Genomic DNA, 18,067 nt, shown 5'->3' on the forward strand with positions numbered 1-18,067 from the left:
GCAAAGATAATGAATCGTACGATTAATGACAAAATCAACTGTATGCTTTCTCATGAAAAATTATCGAAATTCTTTTGAGGTGAATGAGTGAAAACTGCAAAAGATTTGGTCATTCTTTCTCCATCTATTCCACTTGATGATGATGTTCAAAATATAGTGTGAATAGGGAAATATGTCTCTTATCATCATTTAAGAGTATTTGGTTGCATATGTTTTGTTCACGTTCCAAGAGATGAAAGGTTCAAACTTGATACTAAATCCAAACAACGTGTGTTGGTCGATTATTGTAGGATCTGGTTGACAAGAAAATTATCAAAAGTTGAGATGTGATATTTCTTGAAAACCAAACTATTGAAGATTTTGATAAAGCTGTGAAACATAAATCAAATTCCAAAAGTTACATTGATGTTATGCCTAAGCCATATATAGAAAATTTTATCGATGGGGGAGATATACAAGTAGATGATGATAATGTAAATGATGATCATATACCTTACTATGATGAGTGGGTTCCAGCTAAGCCACCATTTGAGTTTGACTTGAGAAGATCTACTAGAAAACATCAATAATGGTGGAGAGCTAGAGTACTGCCAAAAGGCTATTACAAATATTGATAAAGAAAAATGGTTGAAGGTCATGCAAGACTAGATGAATTACTTGCATAAGAATCACACATTTTAGTTGGTAAAGTTGCCTAAGAGCAGAAAAACACTCAAGAACAAATGGGTATACAAGATAAAGGCATAAGAGAATAGTTCTCAACCAAGATACAAAGCAATATTGGTTGTGAAATGTTTTAATTAGAGAAAAGGTATTGACTTTGAAGAATTTTTTTTTTTTCACCTGCGGTGAAAATGTCCTCTATCCGAGTTGTACTTGGCTTAGCAGCTAGTTTGAACCTAGAAGTTGAACAACTTGATGTGAAAACTACATTCCTTCATAGAGATTTGAAGTAAGAGATCTACATGGAGCAATCAATGGGTTTCGTAATCAAAGGTAATGAACGACTTGTGTGTAAATTGAAAGAAAATAAAACTTGTATGGACTAAAGCAAGCACCTCGACAATGGTACAAGAAATTAGACTCTTTCATGGAGAAATATGGGTACGGTAAAACTACTTATAACCATTGTGTGTTTGTCAAGAAATTCTCTAATGGTGATTATATCATTCTCTTGTTATATGTGGATGACATGTTGATTGTTGGTCATGACACTAAAAAGATTCAATTTCTAAAGAAAGATTTGAACAAGTTTTTTGCAATGAACGACTTGGATCCTACAAAGCAAATTATGAGCATGAAAATTACTTGTGATAGAAAGAATGATACATTATGGTTGTCTTAACGCAATTACATTGAGAAAGTGTTAATGAGGTTTAACATGAGCAATTATAAATTTGTTAGTACTCCACTTGCTACTCATTTCAAATTGAATTATGATCAATTTCCTACAAGTGAGAAAGACAAAGAAGAGATGAAGAATGTTCCTTATGCATTAGTAGTTGGTAGTTCGATGTATGTTATGATATGCACAAGGCCATATATTGCTTATGCAGTTGAAGTTGACAGTTGGTTTCTCTCTAATCCTAGTGAAGTGGATTCTCATATACCTTAGAGGAAATTCCAAAGTATGTTTATACTATGGAGGTGGTGAACCTGTGTTGGATGGCTACACATATACATATATGACATGTGATCGTGATTCTAGAAAATCTACTTCTGGTTATATAATGGCGTTTGCAGGGGAGCTGAAGGTTACAAAAATATATTACTTTATTCACTACTGAAGCTGAGTACATTGCAGCAATTGAAGCTTCCAAAGAACTCTTGTGGATGAAGAAATTCCTACACGAGTTAGGCCACAAGCAAGACAAGTTTGTGTAATTTTGTGATAGTCAGAGTGCAATTCATCTCAGCAAGAATCCAACTTGTCATGCAAAGGTGAAGCATATTGAGGTGTGGTATCATTGGATACGAGATGTGTTGGAAAAAAGTTGGTTTTATACTTTGAATTTTGATGATAACAATATAATTGACTTCACTGAGTATGAAAGAAAATTCGTTTAAATTGAAGAAAATCTAAAATAAGATTTAATCCAAGCACTTAAAATTCCAATCTTTTGCATCAAACCCGGTAGTGGTTTAGTTCCTTCTTCAATATGGGGTTGTCAAGAGAATATTTGACTTGTAGGGTCAAGGTGGTTAGTTCCTCAGAAGTTTGGGATTGTCAAGTTGTTTAGGAAGTCTGGTTTGGAGGGTTAGGTGTTTCGTAATTCAAGGTATTTGAATTAATGGATTAAAGTCTTCTGAATGAGGGGACTGAATGTAGCCAAGTTAGTGATGAATCAGGATAAATCTATGTGTTCAATTAATTGTGCTTTCATTGCTTGCTACCTTAGAATTCAATTTCTTCTTATCTAAGTAATTCATAAAAACCACTCAGCCTTCATTGTTTGTAACTAAAGTGACGGTAGGAACAAGAAAGGAGACGAAGAAATTTGGGTTCTGGTCGTAACAGATGTATAGCAAATTTGCTCATTTTTGTCTACAATTTTAGTATGTTATTTCTACCACTAAATTTGTTATTTTAATATAAAGTGTTAATATTTTAGATTATTTGAGAGTTACTTTGAAATACTGACTTTAGTGGAAGGCCGTTTGTTATTTATTTGGTTGTCACCATTTGGTGATGGCTATTGATGATTGATGTTGGTTACAAGACACTAATGCATCTATTAATTATTATAGTAGAATATTTTACTGACTAGGTCTTGTGTTTTTATTCTCTCAATTTAAAAAAAATTTTCTACGTTAAAAATTATATTTGTTTCATATTTAATTTTCTGTCAAATTGTTGTTACTTGATGGAATTATATTTTCTATTTTATTGTTCATCTGCACAGACATAAAAAAAATAGTTTGCATTATTACGATAGTTATCTCTGACTTTTTTCAATATAAATTAATAAAAAAATTAGTATCATTATCAACTTTTTTAAATTTTCGTAATTTAATATATAATTTTCGTATTGATGGATAAAAGAAGCAGCAAACAGTAATCATACAAAAATTGTTGACAACACAAAGTGTTATTATCCCCATAACAAAATTTTATCAATGGAAACGTTAAAAATCAAATCTCCAACTTTTTAGCATAAAATGCTCTATTTCCTTGCACTTGCAACAACCACGTGATCCTCACATAATAAAAATTAAAGACGAAATTTTTTTAATGAAAATTGTTTAACATTTACCAAATTAATTTAAAAAACAAACTGCATATCCGACAGAGAAAAAAAGAGTGAACTGTGTGCAACTCAAACAATTATTAAAAAAGACGTGGCTTTTTTTTTTAACGAAAAACACGTTGATGATTGATCACAATGTGGAGAAAAAGGAAGGTCATTTTCTCTTTATTTTAACTTTTTAATGATTGGATTTGTGGTAGGATTTTGCTTGTCAATTTGGATTATTGTTTACGTTCTCTTGTAATTTCTCTTAGATCCCTTAGGAATTTGGATCTTGGTATTTTGCTGTACAAATTATTTGCTTCAGTATTTATGTATTTGACAACTTTTTGATGCCAAAAGAAAATTTTCATTTATTCTTAGGCTTTTCATTCATCTTTTTCTTGAATGAAATTGAAAATGCATATTGTTAAGTGCTATAGAGTGTTGTGTTGGTGTTTAATATTGACTTTTAATTGATTTTCTGTGATATAAATAATGTTCTTCCCTTGTAAAAAAAGAAAATTGTGTTCTTTTTGAATCTAATAAATAAAATTTAATAGATTTATATTATCGACGTAATAAAATAATTTTATATTTAAATTTAATAAAAAAATGTTCATTATGTAGTATTTTACCATATAATAGAGTAAAGTAATATGATATGACAAAATACATAAATCTTATTGGATGTCAATATAATTTTACATTAATCGTATACAATTTTTTTTTCTTTTTATATATTTCAAAATTAAATTATCTATATTTATTGATTACATATATTTATGCAGTTAATGATTATATAATTATTTAATTTCTTTTACAAATAAAATTATTAAACTTAAAATTTAGACTATCTAATCACGATGACAACGTTTCTAACTATATAAATGTGTTCAATGAATAACTGTATATTATTATTTATTTGTTTGAAAAATATTACAAAATCCATCAACCACCTAAATGGAGATGAAGTACAAGAGAAGATAAATGTGGCCCAAAAGCATTCTACGCCACAATACCATACTCTCCTCCACCATGAAGTTTCATTTCCTATTTGATATTTTTATATGCTTCTAATTTTCCAACAACTAACAGCAAGTACTCTAAAAGAATATAAAGATGTACTTAGGACCATTTCTAGGACTTTTCATCTCTAGGAGAATAGCTAGGTTCTTTTGGTTTTCAGAATGTCATTGACAGTAACATATTTTAGTTATTTTTACAGTCACAAAAGAGTTTTTTTTTTTTTTTTTAAATTACAATCAATTAACGTGAGAGTATATTTTATTTTCTGTTTTAGGTTTAATATATATTATTGCGTAAATAAATTCTTTTTCTGAGTTGGGCTAATTAATATATATTTAATCTTCAATTGTCCAAGTTGAACAGTCTAGGAATAAAAATAATAATTAGAATAATGATTATTTATTAAATTCTTATTGTTATATATTTTTTGTGTACTTAGAGACAAAAATTAAATTATGTCATACACACAATATATATATATATATATAATAAAAAAATAATAAGTAATTGTCAATCGATTTATTAAATTTTTTTATTCTTTAATGAGATAGAAGTTTACCAAAAATAAGAAAGATCGTCGTCAGTTATGTGAGATAATTAGTCGATTTGATGATCACATATAATTTATATTTGTATTACTAGAAAATGAATCGTGATTGAGTTTATGATAGAAACTATCCCAGAAGACTAAGTATCAAGTGGTCATTTACAATTAAGGTTTAATTTTTTTTTTAGAAATTACAATCTGCCAAGCTATTGTTCAAGAGGAAGGTGGCATTAGATATTCGTGTAAGAAATGTTAATATACAAATATTGAAAATAAAAATATAATAAGGAATCATTTGTATAATGACGAATTTATGCCAAAATATTAAATTTGAACTAATCGTGGTGAAATGGCTCCCTGAACTATGAATGTTCAAAATAATCCAACAAATGCTTAATCTAGTAGTATTGATCCATCGGTTGTTTTATCTAGTAGTATCGATCCATTAGTTGGGACTCATCAACATTATTTTGATCAACGAAAAAAAATATGTTTGACCCTCTAGAAGTAAATATGTGTTTTGTTGAACAACAATATGATGTCAACACAGATGAACTTTCAAATAAAGAAGCCCTAAGATTTTATAACCTTTTGACGTAGACAAATAAACCTTTATTTGATGGATCTCCTAACTCCAAGTTATTCATGCGTGTTACATTTTTAGGGTTAAAGTTTCAATTTTATGTTCTAGAATTGTGCTTAGATTTTATGACTAAGATGATGTTGGATGCAATACTAATTCAAAATGATACTTTGGCAACATGCTATTATGATGTTAAAAAGTTAGTGTCAAAATTAGATTAGATGTAAAGAGAATTGATTGTTGTGTTAATGAATGAATGTTAGTTTACGACTAAGATTGCGGAGAATATTGGCATCAATGCAACCTGCTGAAAAATGACATGTCATTAAGAAAATAGAAGAAGTTCAAATGATAAAATGTGACATCTGTCAAATGGTCTAGCATGGAAGCACTTTGATCAAGTACATCCTGATTTTGCATTAGATTCGCATAATATACAATTATGATTATGCTCTAATGGTTTCACATCATTTATTCAAGCTTCATCTACACTTATTATTGTCACCCCTTACAATCTTCCTCCAAATATGTGAATGATTAAACGTTATATGTTCTTAGCCACCTTAATATCAAGACCCTCTAATCCAACATCAGGTATTCATATCTATTTACAATCATTGATTGATGATTTAAAGATGTTGTGGAATTGTGTTTTAACATATGATATTGCTCGAAAATAAAATTTTATTATGAAATCAGCTTTGATGTGGAACACACGATAAATTTACATGTCATGTTTAAATGGAAGATAGTGAGGCATTTACATTGAAATTCGGTGGGAAGACATCTTGGTTTGACTCGCATCATAGGTTCTTACATTACAATCATCCATTTAAAAGAAATAAAAATGCATTTGTTAAGGGTCTTATTGAAATTCGTGGACCTTCCATTCGATTGACATTTAAAAAGTTTGAGATCAAGTTAAAGATATATTGAACGTTAAAGTCATAGTTGATGTTGTTTCGAAACCACACGGTTATGGTTAATTGCACAGTTGGACAAAATTGTGTATTTTTTGGGATCTTCTTTATTGGAAATATAACCTTATGAGACATAATCTTGATTTATGCATATTGAGGAAAACTTTTTTAACAATATATTTAACATTGTGATGAATGTCAAATGAAAAAACTAAAGACAATGACAAAGTTTAGAGAGACTTAACTCTTTATTGCAAACAAAATGATTTGTTGTTAGTGGAACAATCCAACGGTAAAACTTTAAAACCACAAACAAATTACACTTTATCTTCTAATGAAGCAAAAATCATCTGTAGGTGGATAGAAGAACTGAAGATGCAAGATGATTATTCTTCTAATTTAGCAAGATGTGCTAATATGAAAAATGAAAAGATGAATGAAATGAAAATTCATGATCGCCACATCTTTATGAAATGCTTACTTCCTATTGCATTTAATTATCTACCTACACATTTACTAAATTCACTTGTTGAAGTGAGTCAATTTTTTAAAAATTTATGTTCTTCAACATTGAGAAGGGATGATCCGATCAAAATAAAAAATGATATGTTGTTGATACTCTATAAGTTAGAGAAAATATTCCTCCTAAATTTTTTATTCTATAGAGCACATGTGAGTGCATCTTGCACACGAAGCCAAACTTTGAAGACCTATCCCTTTGAAAGAGAGATTGATCAAAACAATTTTCTTCAACATTTTCCTCTTGAGAGTATATAAGATTAAAATCATCAAAGACTAACCAATCCTTATTTTTTCACCGAGTTAGATAGACAAGTCAACATGGTGGAACAGAAAATAAACTTTTTACCCTTGTCAGAAAAACCATAAAAGCATGTGTCATACCAAACATGATCACCATTAATAACACAAATGCACATATCAATAAGAATTGCAGAGCTATCTTTAATGTCTAACTAAACAAACCAAGTCCATAAACAGACCAGATTACCATATATCCCATGGTTAGAAGTTTCACAGCTGACAGCAAAAATATTGGCTAAATTGTGAAAGTTCCTAAGAGGGAACAACTCTTTGTTTGTTAACTTATCCAATTTTTCCACCATATTGGTGAGAAAGACAGTTATATATCCATAATTGACATTATTAAAATCATTAGGCTTAGGAATGCTACTATAAAGTTTTTCATTTGAGTCCAAAATCCTAAAGTTAGGCCATATTTAATGTGTTTGAAACTATTAAAAATCATTTTAACTTTAATAACAAACATTTTATCATTCATAATTTTCATCTTCAAGAACCTCACCCAGAAAAGATCTAATGTTGAACCCCCATTTTCTTTGTAAGGCATTGTAGCGGTAAACCTCATAATTGGACCCAGGAGTTGCCAAAAATCCAATGATTTCCCTGTAAAATTCTGGCAGCATCATAGGGATGATCCATAAAAAAGTGGAAATGGTTATCTCTAATTTATACATACATTAAAATATTTATTTTTTTGAAGAGATTAAAATATTTATTTAAAAAATACCAATTAAAATATATTCATTTTTAATTTAAAAATTGTACAGTGCATGGCTAAACATCCCTTGGACGTATGTGGAAGAGGACGATAAAGAATGAATCACCTGTGGGAGGATAAGAAACGAGAATCGCTTTTGAGATATGTTTCAAATGTAGGACACCATTAGTTTGGAATTGAGGATTTAGATGTCGTAATCGCTTTAGGGGTATGCTGAACCACTGTTTGGAACACGTTCATGGTCAATCAAAAAAAGTGAAGCATATAGCAAGGTTTGGATACCAAATAAGAATTACGAATGTTTTATGCTTAGTGGGAGTTATCAAGTTTATGATGTAACTCTCCTGTCAAAAAAGAGAGAAGAAATTCAATGTGGAATGCGAGAAACAATAATTGGAGGCATAACTGAAAAGTTTTTACTTCCACATCTTGCATAGATATGATTTAAATGTAGTTAATAATGATCAAACAATCATCAATTTACCAATTGATTTTATGAGATTGAGTTAGTCAACAATCATCACAAGAGATCGCCCCTCACTGTACATGCTAGTTTTGCACTACATGACAGTTTTGTATGATTTGAATTCAGAGAAATACTAGCAACCCACTATTTAAGACACATTCAAACACACTCTTTTATTAATTGAAATTCATATGGGTCCCATCAAATTGTATGGACTCTGTGAATTTCAACCAATAAAATAGTATGTTGAAAAATGTGTTTTCCTGCTTTACTTCTACTTGGGTACTTATGCATGAATTTTTTCTACCACATCAAGTAAATATATGAATGACAATAATCTTGAAATATTTCAACTGCTACAATTAATCAAGTACTCATCAATTTTCAGTCAGACTCAGAAGCAAACCATTTTTCTATAATAATGGTTCATTCTATAACAGAATTCTAACCTACAAAGATTACTATTGACAATATGCGAGTTAACAACCTAGTACCTAAATTTAATTTCATATGGAAGTTTACAAGTAGCAATATATAGCAATGGCTTTCACTACTGGCGCCGTGCTCTCACCAAGGCCTTCCTATTCCTGTAAGCCTACGGGTCAACTCAATATCCTTTTTCACTGAAACATCCAAAAAATCAAATGACAGATATCAATAAGGTTAGTGTAAAAAAAGACAAATATTCACAAGTTATAAGTCAACTTATACAAGAATAAAACGAAAGTCTGTGTCTTCTGCTCATCTAAAAACATATCTAGCAACTTAAGTTCATTGATGACAGTATGAAACTAATTCCCAACCAGAAAACAACACAAAATTATCTGCTTAAGATTGACTTAATTTTTTCTTTTAATTAATGTTAATGAAATTTTTTTATCTTACTCATATAGTTCATGCACATCTTATGCAACTGTTTACATGACCAGAGGTCGCAAAAAGTCCACAATGCACATATATCATTTTCTTTTTTGCATTTCGCAACTGTAGTTCGTAGCTTTTTATAGCCAATAATGGCACTCTTTAAAGTTGTCAATCTAAATTAAAAGATGGAAGTTAATGGACGTGAATAATATGTCAAATTCCAAGCACTTTACTTAAAAACAATGTATGATGTTGCCAACCACTACACTACTGCAATTTTCTCTCTCTCTAGTATATCACTTTCTTTTTTGCATTTCGCAACTGTAGTACGTAGCTTTTACATAGTATAGCCAATAATAGCACTCTTTAAAGTTGTCATTCTAAATTAAAAGGATGGGAGTTAATGGACGTGAATAATATGTCAGATTCCAAGCACTTTACTTAAAAAACAATGTATGATGTTGCCAACATGACACTACTGCAATTTTCTCTCTCTCTAGTATACAGATTACACTGTAGAATACTGTTGTAAATGTGATTAATATTTAGCAACAGAAAAAGATAAAGACTCATTCATTCATCACCAAAATAGAAAGGAGTATATTTTATGAGATAATTGCATGAATAATATGACGATCGATGAAAAGATAATATGAGGAAATAAATAAAAAATCAAATCAACTTACTAAGGGTAATACGCCTTGCATGAAGGGCACATAGCATTCCATTTTCAAACATATGAACCAGATAATCCTCAGCCGCCTATAGGATTTGCAAAGCAAAAAACCCCAAAAGAAGAATCATGTTAGCACACAAGTTAAGTATTACAATTAATATTAAATTATTGATTAAACTCTTACTATGCCCTTTTCCTCTTTAATTGGTTATCTATTAGGATCCTTCCTTTAATTGCAAGAAAGAATTTCTAGAATAATGGTATAAAAACTGATTCAAATGAATAAAGAATGCAAACAAATGAAGAGTTTCTTATTGGTATATTGATATTGAAAGAGAAGATACAAAAGGTTTACAATGAATAAGATAACATTGCACTCAAGGCGCCCAAGGGAGCACTCTCCCCTCAGTAGAGCATTCTCTAGTTTACTACTTTCATAAAATGAATTCCTGCCCTCTCCTATAGAGAGGTTAGTCCTATTTATAAACCATAGGATTAATAAACCATAGGATTAACAACAACTAAAACAGAAAGTCTAACAAACTTAACAACTAAACTAATCCTTAACAACTCCAATTATCCTCATTCTACATCCTAACAATATCTCTCCATAGTTCTTATTTGTAATTAATCAAGATAAGGGTATAATAATAAAAGAAAATTATTTTTTCTTGGCCTTTTGAAAAGCAGATATAAAGAAACAAAAAATTGCTTCTACACTTTAAGAGGGCTGGAGGGAGCGATTCTTAAAGCCGATAGATGAAGGTAAAATTTGAGAAGAAAGGAGGGTGAGACATGACAGGGTCGGTGACATGCGTATGAGTTCAAAATTTATGTGAAAAGAACTATTTCTTCTCAAACTCTTCCCTTCCAATTCTAGAGTTGATGAATGGGAACCGATTTGAGTGAAAGAAAAAAAAAATGCTATTAACTATTTTACCTCAAACAATACTTTTCCAATTACACTAATCGCAGCTCTTTTTCAAATTCTATCACTTCCAATTATCAGAAGTATGGGGGGTAGAGAGAAAAGAATGAGGAGAGAAACTGATATGGGTGTGATAATACTGTGTATTGTGTCCTAATTGCTAGATAAGTTTATCTCAATATAGAGGAGCAATGTTTAACATAAAAACCGAATCTGACATAATTTTAAGCAACCATCTAACTATCACTTAGATATTGCAGACAAGGATTGTCTCCCTTTGAATTCCTACCTTTCTCTCTATTTCTCTCTACATTTCTTACATATGCATGAAAGAAAAAAATAACATAAATATGAAAAAATGCCTATACATCACTACAAACACTTAATTAAACTTAAAATCAAAATCCATAAGATACACAATTCATAAATCACACATTAACAACTTAGACTAGTGTGCTAACAAGAACTTAACTTCAAACATGCAAAATACCAAACACCAAGTTTTTAACAAGTACCGAGACATACACACTAAAATTAAGTAGTCAAGTTCTAGATATCTATATCTAATCAATGATCCCACCAATCTCACAAGCAACATCGTCGATCATACACTATGCTACCAGATTGTGATTCTGTTTTTGATTGTGATCACCTGGGTCGTCAAAGGTCGTAAGATCACAATTTTAATTATATTTCCGGTCAGCCACCATATTCTCTCATCTTTGATCTCTTCCCTAAAAGGTCATCTCATCTCCCGTTAACTTTACTTGTCCATATGAAGTTATTCTCACTACCACTAACCCACATCTACATCCACAAGCAGCAATAGCAATCTACTTCTAAAATCCCCAAAAACCAGTATCCCCTAACAAGACGCTCAAAGAGTCAAGAGACCTTCATATTTAGCATAATATCATTGCTCCCTGATCACTCCAACTTAGCCATCATAAAAAATCATATACCCTATTTTTAACTCCAACTCATCTCAACATTTTTCGACATCTCACAACCAACTCTTTAACCATTTCCACTTGCACATAAAGCTGTGCAGTGTGTATGTTGAAAAATTCCATCAAGGCTAAATTGCTAGCTCTAGAGAAGAATCAAGCATGGGTTCCCTTTTCTCTTCTACAAGTTAAGAGGTATAGGCTATAAATATAAATGGTTGTTTAAAGTAAATCATCAAGTTGATGGAACCATTGAAGGATACAAGGAAAGGCTTTTTGCTATAGGATATAACCAAACCACTAGATATCTACTTGGAGATTTTAAGTCATTGGTCTAAATGACCATTATAAGGGCACTGACATCACTTGCATCTCATGCAACTGGCATCTACAATGAGAGTGGTAGCAAGATTCTCATTTTGGATGCATGAAAATAGAACTTGAAGTATCGATGGCTAAATTTTTCCATTGGAAAGACGAGTATCAATACCAACAGATCATGAAAATGATGAGAGTTGCGCAGCAAAGCTCCCATTGGAAGGAGCTCTAATACCATGTGAAAAAGAAACACAAAGGAAAATGTTTAAACAGATGGTATTACACATTTACTCTTACTCTAAAACTGCAGCACAGCTGGTATTTTCACATACAAGGTAAGTTAATTAAGGGTATAATATAACACATACAACAATCATGTAACTGCCATAACTGAACATTAATGGAAAGGTCAAAAGCAGATTTGGTGATATTTCAGTATTCTTCAAATGATTACAAAACTATATAAGAATGCACATATATTAAAAATATACATAACATTATACAGGATTAGAATCAATTGAATGACAATATTCTAAGTTCAAAATTTTAATATTTCAACCAAGAACAAATTGAAACAATGTCTGGGAGAAGTTAAACTTAAAACTAATTTACTTTGAAATAACCTTTTCCTTAAAAAAATACATTTGCATGATAAATAAGAGAAATTGCAACTTGCAAACCATCTAGTTAATACTCAAATGAGTATGAAAGAAGTTATTTACCTCCTGAAGTGCTATTACTGCTTCCGGCGACCAACGTGAGACATGTGAAGATGTTTGGTTCGTAATCTGTTTGACCTACAGCCACAAGTAAGAGAAAGAGCATTACAACAACAGCCAGAAGCAACTTTCCACAAAATCCAATTCAGCCAAATATGTGACCTGATGCCATGCCAACAAATAACACGATCCAGTTTGAAACTTTGAATTATCTTCTAGCTTATTGAATCTTCTCAACAGGTATAAAGATCAGTTTCAATTAACTTCAAAGTTGTAACTTATGGGAGATTTTTAATTAAAATAAACTCATGGTTTATGGCATTATAAGCTTGATGGTGTTTATAGAAAATTAATCAGAGACCTTCTACAAAAATTAAGATGCTAAATCTAATTTAAACTTAATACAAAAAGGAATCATTAAAAAACTCATAATTATTATAAGATTCTTTCAATATTTACTTCTACCTAAGTGATTATGTAGAAGTTTATCCAAACTAGCCCTAAGTAACTAATTTTAACTAAAGAAAACTCTTTACAATTTCATATGTGCTTATAGAGAAATTAGATGACAAAGTTCTCCAAAAAAATTAAGATGCAGAAATTAATTGCAACTACTGTGGGAATTTATGATTAAACGACTATAATCATTGAAAGATCATTTCAACTTTTCTTTTCAAATAAGTGCTTGTTGAAAATTTTATTAAAATTAAAATCATCTCACAATTAATAGAAACAAACCACTAATTCCATACAGAGCATCCATATCAAACAAACCACATAAAGTTATAAAGTTCACACAAAAATTTCCTGTGATATATATATAAACAAAACAACAACCAAACTCTGATGACAAAAAATGAAAACACTCCAAAACAAATGTTCCTTTTCTTCCTAAAATCACATCAACTAGAAACTAATAATGATAATTATTTGTAACAAATATCACAGTTTAGACTTAGTACATTGCTGACACATAATTACATTCGATCACTTCTGTTTTCTTAAATTATTAATAGCATTAATATATCCACGTGTGTCTGGTGTCAGCATTAGTACTTCATAACTTGGTATTTAAACCTAATTAACAGCATATTTCAAATATATCTAATTCTAGAAACTAATATTCAAAACTATTTGTATAAAATGTCAAAGTTTAGATCTACTACATAGGACCAATACTTCAACACATAATTACATCAAATCACTTCTATTTTCTTAAATTATTACTAGTGTTAAAGATTTGGTGCGAGTCCAGTGTCAGTGTCATTATTTCATTATCATAACTTAGTAGTAAAACCTAATTAACAAAATATTACAAATATAACTAATTTTAATTTAGGTAAGCATAGAACTTACGCATCTTATAAATGGAGCAGCTGGTATAACCAAATTGAAAGTCTTTTGAAAACGACGAATCTCGCGAAGCGCTACTGTTCCAGGCTTATTGCGTCTTTTCTTATGTTTCTGATCCTCACTTACTGAATCATTTTAATTAAAATCATTATCATTATAAAAATAAGTGTGAAATTGCGAAACGAAGAGGAATGAATGAATAATGAGGGTTTGGAAAATGAAGAAGAGGCTCGAAATTGAAATGTACCAGCGCGATTACGAGGAGGAGGAATGTGCTTAACTCTAGCCATGAGATTCTGAACTCAGTGAACATGGAGCAATGGAAGCGCGAGATTTTGATTTTTGATTTTTTTTTACTTTTTGGGAATTTATTTAAGTGTATAGAATGGCGCTTCTTTGCTTTCTCACAATAATTTCGTTTTTTATTTTTTTAAGCAGAAACTGCTTGCCACGTTTTACTTGTTTTCTAATGACCAAACTACCCCTACAATATTACCGTTGTCAATGAGTTAGGAACATAATATTACCGTTGTCGAGTCGTTCTTTCCTTTTTTAGTCTATTATTCCTTTCTTAAAATAAATTGTCTATTATTTTCAGGTTTTCATTTAAAATTTAATTAATATATACTATTAGTATAAAAACTATTTTTTAAAGGAAAAAAAAAATATTTGAACCCATTGGGTTGTCAAATAGATATTAGTGGATTATAAAAGAAAAATACGGGGCATTGTAATTATAAATTAATTTTATAGTGAATGAATATGAATCATTAATTTTATTATATTTCACTGGATGATTATGACTGTTATCTCTAAATAATCATCAATTAATGATTTAGATTGATTGTTAGTGTACAATGTTTAAAAACTAAATGGAAGTAATGGAATACGGATTAATTGTTTGACTCAGGAGGAGGGCATAAAAAACTGTAAAATTGATATAATTGATGTCATGTAAGAATTTTACGGTTGTTTTACACGAGATACAATTTTTTTTCTCAAGTCAGAGTTCTTCCAAAATAGAGTTGGTAAACTAAAGTTATAAATGACTTTGGAGTTTTGCGTTTTTGTTTATGTCTGAATTGTACTCTCTTTTATATTTTAATATATTTTTCACGATTTGGTCCATTGACTCATTCTGACTTGTATGATTTGGGTTGGTTATGATCTAATTCGACAAAAATTAAGTCATAAATGAAAGATAAGACATAACAAATTGAAATAAAATTTGAGTTAATCTTTAGATTATATGTCTCATCTTAAAAGTTATAGATGACAAAAAATGTTATTTTTTACTTATTAATTTTATATTTTCACTCACAAAGTCACACTCATTATCTCTAAACAAATAACAATTATACTATTTTAATTTTTTCATAAACTCACACTAATAATTTTATACACAAAATATTCACTTTCTACCACTTCATTTTTGCATTTCAAGAACTTGTATTTGTGTTTAAAATAGATTGAAATAAATTATATCCAAACTTTATTCAATGTCATGGTTTAATTAACAACTATTATAATTTTTTTTCACAACAAAATATTTATCTATTACTATTTGATTATTAACTTTTCAGTAGTTAGCTAAAAAAACCATTCAATTGTATTATTCAACTAAATTAATATTTTAATTGATTAATTTTACTTGTTAATTATTTTTCTTTTCAAAAATTATTTATGCATTATTATTTGGTGAATTGTCGTGGGATCAATTCGATTTTATCTTTCTATCATCTCGCTTTTATTAAACTCATACATTACCAATTTTAATTGAATTAAAAATCATATTTAAATTTTTTTTAAAAAAAAAACTTTCTATCATCTCGTTTTAATTGAATTCATACTTTATCGGTTTTGATTGAATTAAAAGTCTATGTTCAAATTAAAAGAAAATTAATTCGGCCTAATGTTATAATAGGACAAAAGACCCACACAATCCGGATTAACTCATCTTTTGTAAACCCACAATTCTATATTGTTTGTTATGCTAATTTTGTTTATTTATTATTATATAATGTTTAAAAGGTCGATACTTGAATATCATTCCTATAGCTTTTGCAGCTTTCTGAATTTGGAGTTGTAACTTGAGAATCTTTGGGACATAAAGGGGAGTTTAGAGTCCATAACATGAAATTAAGAGTAATCACATCAGAGGATATATAATATATTTTCACTCAAAATTTATATGTCTCATATTAAATTCATTTATAGTTGATAAGAAATTAGTATTCATACTTGAATATCATCAATGTTCCTCTCAAATACAATATCTCACGTCATATACTTGCACCACCATTATCAACTAACGAAACATGCCTCTTAATTGCACCTTTCTACACAAGAATCTACTTTTGCTCCACCACTAAGTTAAACCAAAACTCTAATACTAGTTTAGCGAGGAAAACCAGAGATAACAAATTATATAATATGAATATTTTCTTTATTTATGGGTTTTGATATGTTTTTTTTTCAATTGTTGTGTGAAGTTGTTGACAGTGTTGGACTTTTGATATATATAATTCCACATATTTTATTTTTGTTTTTGTTTAATTTTCTCCAATTAAATATTACATAGTATCGTCTTTAAACCTTAATTCAACTAGCAAATGTTAATATTGTTAGGTTGGATGTCTCGAACCGTGGACTTCACAGATGTGTGAATTAATTATGGTAGAATTTACTATTTTTTCTAAGATAAAAAAAATATATTATATAGTATCATCTGAAAAATAAAATCACGTTTTAATGAAAAAATAACTATTAATAGTTATACTTTACAAGTAATTAAGTATATTTCATTTTTATATACAATTTTATCTCACGTCACTTATTAAATAATTAAAATTAATATTTAAGCCACATAGAGAAATATAATTTAAAATTGGGCCAATAGTTCTATTTATATTATTTATAATGTCTTTTTTTATTTTATTTTTCTTATACTATAATAATTGATATGGACTTAAAGAAAAATATATATATTCTCTTGAAATATTGAATTTGTTTTGAATAGTTATATATTAAAATATACTTGTAACTTCTTCCGAATATTAAATTTCGTCAATATTACTGAAGAATACTTGCTTTCTAGGAAACCTAATTCAATATACCAAAGTAGTCTTACATGGTTTTATGGTTTTAAAATTGAGGTTAAAATTAATTTATTAATATTTGTACTCTTGAATCCACCGAGAGGCAAAATCACAAGACTTACGGACTAGACTCGAACAATATTTACGTCAAAATAAAATAACTAACCGTATTATTGTCTAATTGTATGCATAATATTACTGTTCAGACAAAATCTCTCTAAATTGGTTTTAATGATAACAAAATTAATTAAAAGATTATGATTGAGTTTAATGACTAATCTGTGCTTTTGAGTGTATTTATATAAGAAAACAGGTTATCATTCATTAAGGAAAAAGAAGAAAATTCTGAGTTAAATGCTAAGTATGAAAATGCCGAGGATGGCCTCACGAGCTGGTGAAAGTGCAGTTCTGCATCCTCACTGATTTTGAATTCATTAAACAAAGGCATAATAGTATTAAAGAATGAATTATTTGAATTCATTCAACAAAGGCAGAATAGTATTAAAGAATGAATTGTTTGATTCATTCAATAAAGGCAAAATACTATTAAAAAATGATTAAAGAAAGGCCTTTGAAGAAAAGTTGCAAGAATGCAAGAGAAAGGTACGAGGAATGATGATATTAGCATGTGCCTATAGTCAACATCTTGAAAAGCATCCCAAGACTTTGTGAAAGCAACTCATCATGTCATAGGCAAAAAGGCTACATGTACAATTATGTGTTTTAATAAGATTATAAAGTCAATCTTCAAAAATGCAACAACAAACAAATCTTAAATAACTTGATCACATGTCTTAAGGCAAGGAAAGAAGAAAGAAGGTCTTCACGTGAAGCCTTCACAAAGCCTTGAAG

The 18,067-nt window shown here is 29.5% G+C and overlaps 1 protein-coding gene across 1 annotated transcript; it reads right to left on the reverse strand.

The window, feature by feature from the left end:
• Positions 1-8,879: 8,879 nt before the first annotated feature.
• LOC101503391 (histone H3-like centromeric protein HTR12-like) lies at positions 8,880-14,407 on the reverse strand. The gene is made up of 5 exons (NM_001291907.1): positions 14,365-14,407; positions 14,121-14,242; positions 12,768-12,842; positions 9,863-9,938; positions 8,880-8,935 (listed from the first exon to the last, which is right to left on the reverse strand). Exons 1-5 carry the CDS (start codon positions 14,405-14,407, stop codon positions 8,880-8,882), a joined length of 372 nt encoding a protein of 123 aa, NP_001278836.1.
• Positions 14,408-18,067: the final 3,660 nt, after the last annotated feature.

The sequence above is a fragment of the Cicer arietinum genome, chromosome 7 (genome assembly GCF_000331145.2).
Source record: "Cicer arietinum cultivar CDC Frontier isolate Library 1 chromosome 7, Cicar.CDCFrontier_v2.0, whole genome shotgun sequence".
NCBI classification, from domain to species: Eukaryota; Viridiplantae; Streptophyta; class Magnoliopsida; order Fabales; family Fabaceae; genus Cicer; species Cicer arietinum.